The 12,902-nt window shown below is 38.6% G+C and overlaps 1 protein-coding gene across 5 annotated transcripts in view; it reads left to right on the forward strand.

The window, feature by feature from the left end:
• Positions 1–215: 215 nt before the first annotated feature.
• Positions 216–12,902, forward strand: part of PNPLA8 (patatin like phospholipase domain containing 8) — a 39,496-nt gene continuing 26,809 nt past the window's right edge. Inside the window, exons 1-7 of one of the 5 annotated variants that reach the window (XM_033514778.1) lie at positions 216–338; positions 1,393–2,381; positions 2,493–2,605; positions 3,523–3,672; positions 4,932–5,083; positions 5,824–5,918; positions 9,250–9,421. In XM_033514778.1, the coding sequence (XP_033370669.1) occupies positions 1,484–2,381; positions 2,493–2,605; positions 3,523–3,672; positions 4,932–5,083; positions 5,824–5,918; positions 9,250–9,421 (1,580 nt within the window). In that variant the 5' untranslated portion in view covers positions 216–338; positions 1,393–1,483. Of the gene's footprint in view, positions 339–394; positions 705–748; positions 940–972; positions 2,606–3,522; positions 3,673–4,931; positions 5,084–5,823; positions 5,919–9,249; positions 9,422–12,902 lie in introns of those variants that run through there. The other 4 variants (XM_015627820.3, XM_015627821.3, XM_015627822.3 and 1 more) reach the window with 4 other exon arrangements.

Genomic DNA, 12,902 nt, shown 5'->3' on the forward strand with positions numbered 1-12,902 from the left:
CTCGCGCAGGCGCAGCAATCCCGCTCCGCTCCGGGCCTCGCGCTGCCCGCGCCCGACCCGCGAGCGTGTCGCGTCACCGCCCCCCGTCAGCCACCGCCCCCGTCAGCCCCCGCCCCGGCGGTGGCTCGTGGGGCGCTGGCGCGCGCTCCAGCTGTTTCCGGCGCGCGAGGCGCGCGCAGGCGCAGTGCCGCGGCCGCGCGCCGCGGGTGTTGTCGTGCCGGGCCCCGCCGCCTCCCGCCCGCTCCGCCGGGGCGGCACCGCTCGTGAGGGCGCGGCCCCTGCCTGGCGCTCGGCGGCGGCCTGGGGAGAGGGGGGAGGCGGGAACGACTGTCCAGCAGGTACCGCCGCCAGGACGGGCCGCGTTGCCGCCGGGTCGGGCCGCATTTCCGCCCGGTCGTGGGGCAATCTGAGGACGGGGGGAACACGATGAGCGCGTGCCGGGCACGCGGGGCTCGCTCGCGTAACGGAAGGTGTCCCGGGGACAGCGGGGCCCGGGGACAGCGGGGCCCGGACTCGGTGCTTGTTTACGCCGCCGCTCTAGGCAGCGTTTCTGGGAAATGGCGCAAGGCAGGAACAGCGCCCGCGCCTGCCCCCGGGACAGCAGCCGCCCCCGTGCCTATATAGGCTGGCCCGGCCCTGGGGCCCGCAGCCCGGCTGCGCGGCGGTCACCCGGCGGGACAGGCGCAGCGTAGGCAAAGGAGACTGTAAGTACGGATCGCGCTGCCGGCGGTGGTGTCACCTCTGCTGTCACTGTGGAGTCGGCCTGCGCAGGAGTCGGCCTGCGTGCCTGCCTGGCAGCCCTTCTCGGCATTTGTCACATGCACTGGAGAAGCCTGGGCTTGCTTTTTCGGCAAATAATGGGTTTGCACCTGCGGTATCAGCGCAACTCTGGTGTGCTGTGTAAAACGTTTCTCCACCAGTTGCACCTTTCTTTGCAGAGTAAGGATTATATCCTGCCTTTGGCTCATAGGATGGGCATATTTTGGGCTCAGAGTGTTGGTGTCACTTCTCCCCTCCCTCCTGCGAGGAATTCTGCTAAGGGATGGTAGTAATATAATGACATTTGAAATGTTGCATCTGCACCAGATAATTTGCTGAAGAAACAGCAATCAATTTTCTATATGTCACCATGTGCTTTTGAGAAGTGTTACATATTGCTCAAGATGAGCTGAAGTTGGCCTTTAGGGAATGGTGTGTTGAAATGTTGGGGTGAGCTACCAAATGTCTTGAGCAGTAGATATTCCCATGAGATTGTTTGAATTGATTTGATTTGATCGGAATGTTTATCTTTCTTTACCAAAAGGATACATAAACTTAATCTGATTTTAGTTTAACTTTTCTTCTGGTCTGGGGTTTCCATTGTTTTTTTTTGTTTTGTTTTTTCTTTTTCAGACAACAGTACATTACGGGACTTACTTATTGACGCATATTTTTTGGAATGAAGTAGAAAGCAACATAGAAAAGGTGCAATTATTTATAAGTAATGACAGTTCATTTATCCTTGGACACATACCTAGTCTTTTTGATTAACCCAAAAAGTCTTTGGTGGAAGCAGAGAAACAAATACCTGTGTTTCTGTAGACCTAAAGCCTGCTGGAGGATAAATCATGCTGCACACCTGAGAGTTTTTCATACAAGTGGGCCTTGGTGTAAGTGGGCCAGGAGCAGAACGTTTTGGTATAACAAGTACATTTATAGCCATGAGTTTTTATACTACAGAGTTTCCAAACTTTTAACTTCTTCTTCTAAAGGACTTACAAGGGTGAGCATTCGCATGTCACGAATTAAGAATACTATAGAATCTGTTTCAAAGGCAGTTTCTGGCACTCACAGTGAACTGGTGTCACGGATAGCTCGATTAAAGTCCCACTCAGGTACTTCGGGTAAAACAAATAAAAGTAGTGCAGATGCAAATAACATCAGCACAAATCTAGAAAATGATAAACAAGTTACAGATGTCAGAAGTCAGGATGATTGCGACAGAGGCCCAGCTGCAAGAAAATCCACTTGTGCAAGTGAAAATTTGGAATCTCTGTTAGCAGGTTCAAGCAGCACTTCGCAAGAAACTCCAGAAGTTTCAGCATCTAGTAAAAACCACCTTTTTCATGTAAGCTACTTTTCTACAAATTTTGGAGAGACTTACAACTTCGTAGCTGATCATATCAACTCTTACTTTAATAATTCTCTTATGGAACAAGGAAGGAAAAAGAATGCTTTATTACAGGACTCTGAAAGTGAAGAGAGGAATAAGCTTGATTCATCAGCAAATACTGTAACAAGTGAAGAAAAGAGAGTGGATTCAGCAGGTACTTCGGCTCCTGAAGCAGAGACCTTGGGTACTGAAAAGACAAATACTGCCCTCCCGGTTTCCACTAAAAAAAGTATTGCAAACTTTCTTTCATATCCCAGTAACAGTGTGCAAGCTTTTGTAGACAGCTATATTGGTGGGTTGGTTCCAAAGTTAAGATCTGATACAAAAGTTGTTCCACCAGAAAAGAGTAAACAGCAAGAACAAGAAGTGTCTGAGAAGAGTGACGAGGACAAAACAAAAGAGGCCAAGACTGCAGAAGAGAGGGAAAAGCATCTGTCTCTTCAGAGAGAAAAGGCAAGTCTTTGTTTAGTGTTAATTTATGTATTATTTCTATGTATATTTTATGCAAGTGTGTATATCTGCTACACTAGTGTATATACCTATATTTAAGCATAGATAGACACACATTTACTTGTATAGGTAACCATATACCTGTTCATATACTTACATGCATATGTAGACATACTTCTACATATTTTTAAGTATTTCTACTTCCATATAAGTATATGTGTGATTTTCCTGCCCACAGGAGGGAGATTGGAACTAGATGATGTTTAAGGCCTCTTTCAACCCAGTGTTCTCTGATTCATTCTGTGCACTTTGATGAATAAGTGCATATGTAAAATTAAATAGATTTTTAATAAATATTTATGCATACTACATGTAAACTTAGAAATACATTTATGTACTTAAAAGTAGGTCTAGATACATCTGTGTATAAGTATTAAATGTTTTACGCAAGTATAGATGTGTTTATATGTTTAGTGTATATGTGTATATATATACACACCTCTGTGCATATGTGTTGTAGGTACATATATTTAGTTCATATATGCATAGAGTCCATAATTACAGACAGATCTAGTTGTGCTATTTTTTTGTAGTTACAGTAATTTTACAGTTCATGGTTTGTCAGTGGTTTTAATACCAGAGAATTGCCCTGAAAATCCATCTGAATGGATACTGATGTGTTTGTTTGGTGTATTCTTTCTGTAAACTTTATTCAGTTTTCTACTAAATAACGGTTCAAACATTTTACCTGTTTTTGTTGATGTTTTAAGGAGTACTTACTAGGAACCTGTAGGAGATCTGTAGTATAGCATGTTGTTCATTGCTTCTGAGAAATCTTAAAGTAACATGTTAAAATTAGTCTTGACAAATTCTACACATTTCTTAAGAGCAGTTCTATGTTGTCTGTTTGTCTTCTTTAGATCATTGCAAGAGTGAGTATTGATAACAGGACTCGAGCTTTAGTTCAAGCCATACGGAGATCCTCTAATCAAAGAGTCTGCATCAACAGGGTTGAAGAACTCACCTATCATCTTCTAGAATTTCCAGAGAGCAGAGGAGTTGCAATTAAGGTGCAAAGAGTTTTTATGCTTAGATAAAAAACAATCTGACAAATGATTGCTATAGAATAACATTAAACCTCCTTCTGTGCTTTTGTGGTCTAGTCATATTTCCTATTTGCAAAAATTACAAATTGAGTGTCAGCTTTTTAGCTGGTTCAAGCAGATTCATATGCAAACTACTGGGAGTTTAGCTAAAGGCTCTTAAGATTGCAGTGTTTAATTTAGAAGCATACGGCATGGTCATGTGGATAGGTAGTATAGCTTTTTCCAGTGGTAGATAAAGGTCGTACACTGTGTCCTCCGTGGCAGTTGACCAGATGGGAATGTGCTGTACAGCTGATCTGTACATGCACAGTACTTTCTATGCTTGTTTACATGCTTTCTTCAAAAAGAGATGGCAAGAGAACCATTAAATAAGTTCATGTAATCTAGTCCTACTTGCTTCCTTCCCTGCATTGAGAGGGCAGGAGGTAGGTGATAGACTATTCTAGAAGTACTAGGTAAATCACAGCACTTGTCAACCTAGTGCCTTTTTCTATGAGATGTGACAAACCTGTGACAGAGATTGTGGAATTTCTGGGAAAGTAGCCTTTGGGAATGGAGTGCAAGCCCGATGAATCATCTGGGCAGGGTACAGGTCAGGCATTCACATAAACATTCGTGAATTACTTTATTATGGAAGAATGTATTCACTACTACCATTTTGATTGTAATGCTGTATATCTTTGGGGTAATGTATATTTAAAAAATACTCTGTGTGAAAAAGTATTTTAAATTTTGTTTGGATATTAGTGGACTTAGAAGGCATTACGCAGTTCTGGGGTTTTACCTGTACTTGGTGTGCTTCATACTTGAGTCTACAGTTGGCTGATGTGATACTAAATCAATAAAACTAAACTTGTAAATGTAGCTTTCCTAGCTACATATTCCTAGCTATTTTCCTAGCTACATATATAGCTATATATCCAAAATCTATTCATAATAGTCAATATATATGCAAATAATATCCAAAATATATACATATCATCTTGATTGTTTAATTCACATAGGTATTTACTATAGCAGTGAGGTGTGTAAAGCATAATATTGGCATTCTTTCTTTCCCTTGTTAGAGAAAGACATGGGTAAATACAGATTTGAATAGGCTTTCTTCCAAGTTTAACTAGTATATTACTTTTATGCTTTAATGCCAAACTAGTAAATTTAAGAATGTATTCTTTTGGTTTAAACATACAGTTAGAGTGAAATATCCTTATATTTGTCAACAGGAAAAATTAATCCCCTGCCTGCTGCGACTGAGACAGGCTAATGATGAAAGTCTTCAGGCTGCTGTTAGAGAAACTTTAGCTCTGATTGGATATACAGACCCTGTGGAAGGCTGGGGAATTCGAATCCTCAGCATTGATGGAGGAGGAACAAGGTAAAATTTCTGGGGTTTTACATACTTGTAACCTTTTTCATACTGCAACTAGAAGTAAAATTTCAGTCTCTCTTTGATAGGTAAATGTTCAAAGTGGCAATTAATGAGTTACATTTCTGTTACGTTTGACTATCTGAGGGGCGGGTATTGTTTTCTTATGCATTTCTGCTTGAATGGTGTTTGTTTTGGTGTGTTTTGCCATGCACAGTTGTCTCACTTTGTCCCAACAGAGTTCACATGGCTGCATGCCAGATACTGTTTCATGCTGGAGGAGCACAAATCTGATGGTCTCTAATGCATCTCTCCCGTTATTTCAGATACACTGATTGAAGCCAAGCTAACCCCACACTGGAAAATACTATGCCCCAGGGGACATTATATAGCCTTGTTAAGAACAAAATTTAAGTGCTATGTAGTGGGGATGCAGCCCAAATCTGTCCTTAATCTACATCCACAGAAACTGATCACCCAAGACTTTGCTGTAAAGCAATATGGCTCTAGCTGTTGAATACTGTTTTTGGTATGCCTGAGTATGTCATTCATACTTACTATTCATCATTCTATTTTAACTGTTGCTTGTTGAGTTCAGCTGCTCTTTTATTTCCTGAAATATTCAGGATTTTTACTGTTGCAGTTACTCAAATTTAATTAGTTATAATGAAGCAAAGGTGATTGAAAAATTATTAGAGCTATGTAAGATAAGACTGCCATTGTACATGAAGGGGAATTTTGTGTTTCAGGGGTTTAGTTGCACTTCAGACTCTACGGAAACTAGAAGAATTAACTGGAAAGCCGGTTCATCAACTTTTTGACTACATCTGTGGTGTAAGCACAGGTAATTATTAAGCCACAAGTTGGAGTTTTACTATCAATGTAGTAAAAGAACATCTGAGAATAAGTATAGATTTTGCAGTTTCTGACTTAATGTGTGAGCTCAGAAAGTACAGTTGTGACTTCTAGAATCTTTTCTTCTGAATTAGAACTTTTGGTAGTTCATAATAAACTTTTGGCTTCATACTGATTTGTTGTTTTTTCAATTTACATGAAATCTTCAATTTGTACACAGAAACCATTATCTTTGGTATTTATGGAGCTTTACAGGCTACTAAGGTAATATCCCTCAGGAATTGAAACTGGTCAGTCATGTTTCCTTTATTAAGTTAACAGCAATATTTCATCTTTCTTAATTACCTGCCAGTAAGACAGAATGTGCCTTGTAGCAAGATCTTGAATGACCTAAATTAGAGGAAGTGGTCAGTGCTGTGGTGCCCTCTGTTCGTATTGGTCTGTACAGGCTGGAGAAATGGCTTGGCAGGTTCAGTAAAGCCAAATACAAAGCCCTCCATCTGAGGTTGGCTGGTAGCCTAGAAACCAGCTTTGCAGAAAAAGACCTGGTCTTGATTGGAACTAGTTGGATGTGAATCATCACTATATTCTAGAACAAAGAAAGCTGACCTTTGGCTTGTATGGACAAGAATGTACACAACAATTTAAGGGTCTCTGTTTGGCTGCAAATGCCTTGTTATTGGCTCCTCTAAAAGCCCTTAATCTTTTAGGTATGTTTTTGTACACAATGGGTGAATCTGGCGGAGAGCCAAGTAGATGATCAGGGGACTGGAGTTCATGACATGTAAAGGAGAGTGTACAAAAACTGGTTTGATTTGGCACTGAGAAGAGAAGGCTAAGTCTAGGCCTTTATCCTGGTTCAGCTAATGGGAAAATGAAGAAAAGATGGATGTAAAATAATTTTGAAGGTGAACAGTCATAGGAGAAAAGCCAACAGACAAGCTGGAATATGGGAAGTTATAATTAGGTATGGGATCATGTTTTTCTTGCAGGGATGGTCAGACACTGGAAGAAGTTGCCTGCACAGGCTTTGTAATCTCCATCCATGGAGATTGGCTGAACATAGTCCTGAGTAACCTATTCTAATGATACCTGTTGGAACAGGAAGTTGGACTAGATAATGTCTACAGGTCCCTCCCAGACGTAATTACTCCTGTGACTCAAATGATATGTTACTCCTCCCTAGCAAGCAGGAAGCATAAGTTTCTCCTTCCAAGACAGTAATCTCCTCCAGAAATCGTTAGACCAGGTAACAGCACAATGACAGTTTCTAACATAGGAGGTCTGTAGTTTACTAGTGCAGTTCCCTTTAGAAACCCACATTCTTCAAATTTTTTGCTGTACTTATATTCTATACAGTTTAATTCAGAAATTATATTAAACCCAAAATACCACGAGTAGATAATACGTGTTTCGAGAGATTTGCTTAACAGACTCAGAATAGTGGAGGAAAATGTTTAGGTCTCTTGGACAGAATTTGTAGGCACAATATAGTTCCCTACTTTACATTTTTAATAGTCTTCCAAATAAACCCTGTGTTGATTAGTTTAACAGTAAGTGGTTGTTTCTTTGGAAAATGGTTTCCCTACAAAATACTTCTCCAGTGTCATCTTCAATAATAATAAAGGTGTTTTACCTTGGATAGAGATGCCTCATGTTCTTAATTTTCTCCCACTATTGTCACTAGAACTAACTTGGTTTTTAATTCTTCTGGAAATTTTGAGATTTATGACTGCTAGTAAGTACTTAGCATATTATTTTAAATTTTTTTACAGTTTACACAATTAAGCTTTTGTCTGCAGTTTTCCAGCTTGGAATAATAAATGAGAAAACATGGCTGGGTGAGGTTGTGCATGTCTGCCAGCACTGCTGGCAATTGTGTTTGTATTGACAGTACATATGCTGATAGTCTTGCAGCTGAATGAATTGTGCTTTACAAGAGTGTTGGATTAGATGATAGAAAGAATGCCTCTTGTGCACTGCACTTCTCTTTTCTGCTGCAGTTTTTATATTTCTTATTACTATTTTTTGCCTTTGAAGTTTAGAAATGCCCTTCCTGTGTATTCAGCATCACTGTCTTTGTAGTTAGCTTCCCTGTGCTTCTCCTCATTGGGTGTCAGAGGGTGTAAATGTGGGCAGTCACAGAGAAAGATCATTGCAATGATGCTGTAATAGGTCCTGCATACTTTGAATTTGCTCACCAAAATAGCAAATGTGTGATACTGTAGAACTGGTGCTGGAGAGTTTAGAGGAAGAAAATGTAGCAGACGATTTGCATGAGGTGGGGAAATGGTGTTTCTCTGGTGCTAGGCGTTAACTCTGCCTCGAATACTGGCATCTGGTGGTTTGGCAGTTTAGAAAGTTTCTCTTGATGAAACTTTGTGTCAAGCAGGCTTAGGTTGCCTTAAGCATGTGCGCTACCTTTTTAGGAAGCTGGGACCATAGATCCACTAATGCTGTTATCACAGTGGTGGGCGTTGTAAGAATGAAAAAGGGCTTGGAAGTCATGTTTCCTTTAAAGCCATCTGTAGCTTCCTAAATGTAGTTTTTTCTGCACATGCGTTATATTCAAGTCTATGGCATTTATTTCCAGACTGAAAAAATCATGTGTCCTAATTATTCCTAATGCTCAATTACATGTTCTCACAGTGTGGCACAACTAGATTTAAAGGTTATATGCGTCCCTTTTGGTTTAATATATCTAAGAATTGTAGTAATGCATTAATCGTGTTTTTCCACAGTCCTTTTAATTTAGCAGCAGTGCTTTTTGAATGCTGTTATTTTGTTCCTACAAGGGTAGGTCATATTTTTTTGTAGGTGTACACTAGATGGCAGCATGTATGAAACTAATTATAAGTGGTTGCAACCAAATGTAATCCAAACTACTGAAATCTCCTTTATTTTTACAGAATTTTCCTAGAATACATCTCTACTGACTTAAGAATTTGCATGGTAGCAAATAATGCTCCAAATAAATTTTTAATACCACAGCAAAGATTTCTTTTACTCATTTCTCTTTCCATGTAAAGTAGTATATTTAATTTGCTTTCTGCCTTATGCTTGTTGTAATCTACGAAGTGAAATAATGTAATTTTTCAACTTCTCATATTTCTGTTTTTGAAAAGAGACTTTTTCTACCTTGTATATGTTCTTTTAAAACATGGTTTGTGATCTCTGACCAGGAATTTAGTGATATAATTATCAATTGATCTTGCTGTTTCAAGACAGATATTTTGTTAGACAATGAACTATGCTCATAATTCATCTTTGTAATCTTACTCCAGGATACATTTTACATTACAAATTTTTTTTTTTTCCAGGAGCTATCTTAGCCTTTATGTTGGGGTTGTTCCATATCCCCCTGGATGATTGTGAAGAGCTGTACCATAAGTTAGGATCAGATGTTTTTAAGCAGAATGTCATTGTTGGAACAGTCAAAATGGGCTGGAACCACGCCTTTTATGACAGTGATATATGGGAAAAAATGCTCAAGTAAGTAAAAAATGATCAGGTGAAATATAGTTAGTGCAATGTATGAGTGCATTTGTTTTTGTCATTGCTTCACTGGTGTGCAGATTCTTAACTAGAAAGGATTAATTTATACTCTCATTCTTTTGAAATAGCTGTTTTCATATTTACCAAAATGTTGAAAGCTTTTAATGTAATGATTTGTGTTTCTGGGGAATAAAATAAGCTTTTCTGCACTGATTTCTGATTATATTCCTGTATGCTTGCCAGCTCTGCTTGATCTGACTCATTACAGATTTGCTACAGATTTTACTAGCCACCTGCTGTGCCCTTTTTTCTTAAAGGCGATTGGTGAGAAATGAAATAATGTAGTGTAGTAGGGATTTTTTAATGTTTGCTGCTATATTGGAGGGCTTTGTCCTTTGCCACTTTCTTTGAAAGGGAAATGACCTGTAAGGGTTGCAATGAAAAATTATCTGCAGTGTCAGAGTTGCCTGGGAAGTGTATTCATATGCCCTGATGGCTATTCAGGAAAAGCCACTAGAAAGAATTATTATATTACAGGTTTTATTTCTTAGTTTTATTCATCTGTATCTGTATTGACAGTTCAATTGTTTATAATTTTGAGCAAACTAACGTCATAGTTTCCCAGCCAGCATAAGTTGACGCCATCACTGAAAGACCTGACACAATCTTTTCTGACAGAAAATGTAAAATTGTAAAAGGTTCCTTCTGATAAGTTATAAGTTACAGTGGGAATGTGATTACTCTGTTCTATGGGATTAAAAGAGTTTTTATGACATAACAGTGGGAATACCAGTGCTGTCTGAATTCTAAGCATCTTACTTCTTTGATGAAGTGGAGAGAGGAGCTTCTAAGCACTTTTTCTCTGTGCTCTTGCATATTTTTAGAAATAAATAAATTTATCAAATCAATATAATGAGTTTTTCTTCTCAGATATCTGGAAGTCTGTTTTTAGAAATTAGATTTTTCTCTGTCTTCCCTCATTACTTTTCCAATTAAAAGAAGTCTTGTGAAAATCACAATATCCTCATGTGAAAGTATTTTACATGCCTTTAATTAAAATACTGTTGTTTTTCTGCAGCTTCATGTAGCACATGAAGGAGGTAAAGAATTTTATTCCTGTGCAATAGAGGCACAGATAATTAATATATTATCCATAGAGTATATTAAAAATTAAATGTGCTGAACAACAAATGACTTCTTGGTGACCTGCAGTGTTGAAGGGAGATGGTGCCTGAACAGCATTTTGTTGAAGGGATTCCTAGAGTCTTCCCTGTGGTGTGGGGGCCTGGAGCCAAGAAGGGAATTGTAAGGTTATATAGTGTCTCTTTACAGTGATATTGAAGGTCAGGTCTAACATTGTCATAGCATGGGGAAACTGCTTTATGTTTTGCTTTGAATTTAAAAGCATTCCTTGTGCTGTGTGCATTTTTGTAGTTCAAATGGTAATTTGTCAGCCTTACTTGAAATAGGAACAATCCATTGACAATGTGCAGACACGTAATACATGTTTAGTCTTACCACAATGTCAGTGCTGGTATTTTCTGTCAGAAGGTATTCTTGCTGAAAATAATTAAGTTGATGTTTCATCAGGTTAATGTTCCGTGCATTCGTGGGGTATATTATAAATTGCATTTCAGAAAATGACAGCCATTTTTGGTTAACTGATGTGTTATTCTTTGGTATGGTTTCATTGGTTTATTCGTTGGGAATTGGTTTCATGTGTTCTGTGTGTGTCTGTTTTAACTCCTTTTATGTATTTCTTTAGTTGCAATTTGAGGGCCGGTTTTAATAATTTACATTATGCAGAAGATTTTACTTACAGCTTATCAGTGCATGTAATGCTACATTGAATTGCATTTGTAAGAACCTGGCTTATAGTTCCCACTTCTCTGTTTTCTTTTGACTGTTGTTGACATATACAATTTTCTTCTTGCATGCTGTCTTAAGAAACTACTGGAGAAATTTGGTGAGCAGCTAGGGGTTTTCACAAGCTAGCTGAAACCTCATGTTGGGAATTTATAGTCTTGAGAAGCAATCAATCACTTTGGAGCATAAGATAAAAATTACATGTTCTCTTTTCGTAGGAAAATGGATAATGCATGTGTTTGAGAATTATTAATTAATATTAGAATTATTACTCAAGTAATACTCAAGTAATAACACTTGAGTATTTATTTTGCTGAGTGAAATATAAATTGGCACTGCTCTCTAGTGACTAAATGGGCAGCACATGGCATGAAAGGCTCTCCTGTTTGGTAAAGATGTCATAGTTTCCTGGTGCTACTGTTGTTGTCAGAAGAGGACGAAAGTTACAGTTTTGCCTTTTGCATTGAGTGCTCTTTCTCCAGAGTATTTGCATCACTGCTGTAGCCCATTAGAATGTTTCTTCCAGCAGATGGTTGGCAATATGTTCTTTATAGAATTATTGAAATCAGTGTTGCAATATTAGTGACTTGAAGCAATGAATGAGCAATGTTTGTGAAAGAGACTCATTTAAGTAGGTCATGTCTAGAGGACATAGGTCACAGACAGACACAAACAAAGTAGATACATGGAAAAATAGGATGGCACAAGAAATTATGTGTAAAGTAATAACCAATGAGTGCAACAATGTAAAATGCTTACAGGATATAAAGTAACTTTAATATCAAAAGTGATTTTGGTCTGTTTTCACAGACTGTTTAATGAAACAACTGTATGCTTGTGTTCAAACAGTATGATTCAGTGTGTGACAGCTGGGATTGAAAATACAAAAAATACTATAGTGCCATTATATTAATTTACAATACAGTTTCATTTAAAATATTATTTACAGTCCTGGTTTCCCCATTTTAGAGAATATTTCTGTTGCAAGATTGGGGGAAAAGTAGCCAGTGATCCAAAGACAACACACATTAGGAGCCTTTATCATTAACAAAAGCAAAAATGTTAAAGTGGTCCTTTGAGATAGTAAGACTTACCAGTTTCTTCTTTTCTTTGATAACAGGGGACTATTCAATAGAATTAAAATTAGAAGACTTTATTTTTTAACACAGTATGTGAATAAACTGTGGAATTACTTCTGCTGTGGTTTTGTAAAAGAAAACTGAACAGTGAGACAAATACATTTATTTAATATGCAATCACAGTATTAATGCTAGCAATAGAACTAAAATAAATGTGAAGGTCATATTAAACTTTTCTCCTTAGACTGTAATGTCTGAAGCTGCACAGTAGTTTAACTACTCTGGAGTATCAGTTTCTGGCCTTCATAAAAAGCAGGATGTGATGAGATAGTTACTCAGTTTGATGGTTCCCATAATTAAGCAGAGGATATTGCTTATGCATTTTTTTTAATCTTTGCGTTTGGGGTTTGGGAAAAAATACCTAATGCAGACATTTCAGAAGTAGATGAAAGTGATGCAAATCAGCAGATGTCTTTGATATCTCACCTCTGTCAGTCTCATTTCTTTTATAACTACTTCATGGTTCTGCGTGC

The sequence above is a fragment of the Parus major genome, chromosome 1A (assembly GCF_001522545.3).
Source record: "Parus major isolate Abel chromosome 1A, Parus_major1.1, whole genome shotgun sequence".
Taxonomy (NCBI): domain Eukaryota; kingdom Metazoa; phylum Chordata; class Aves; order Passeriformes; family Paridae; genus Parus; species Parus major.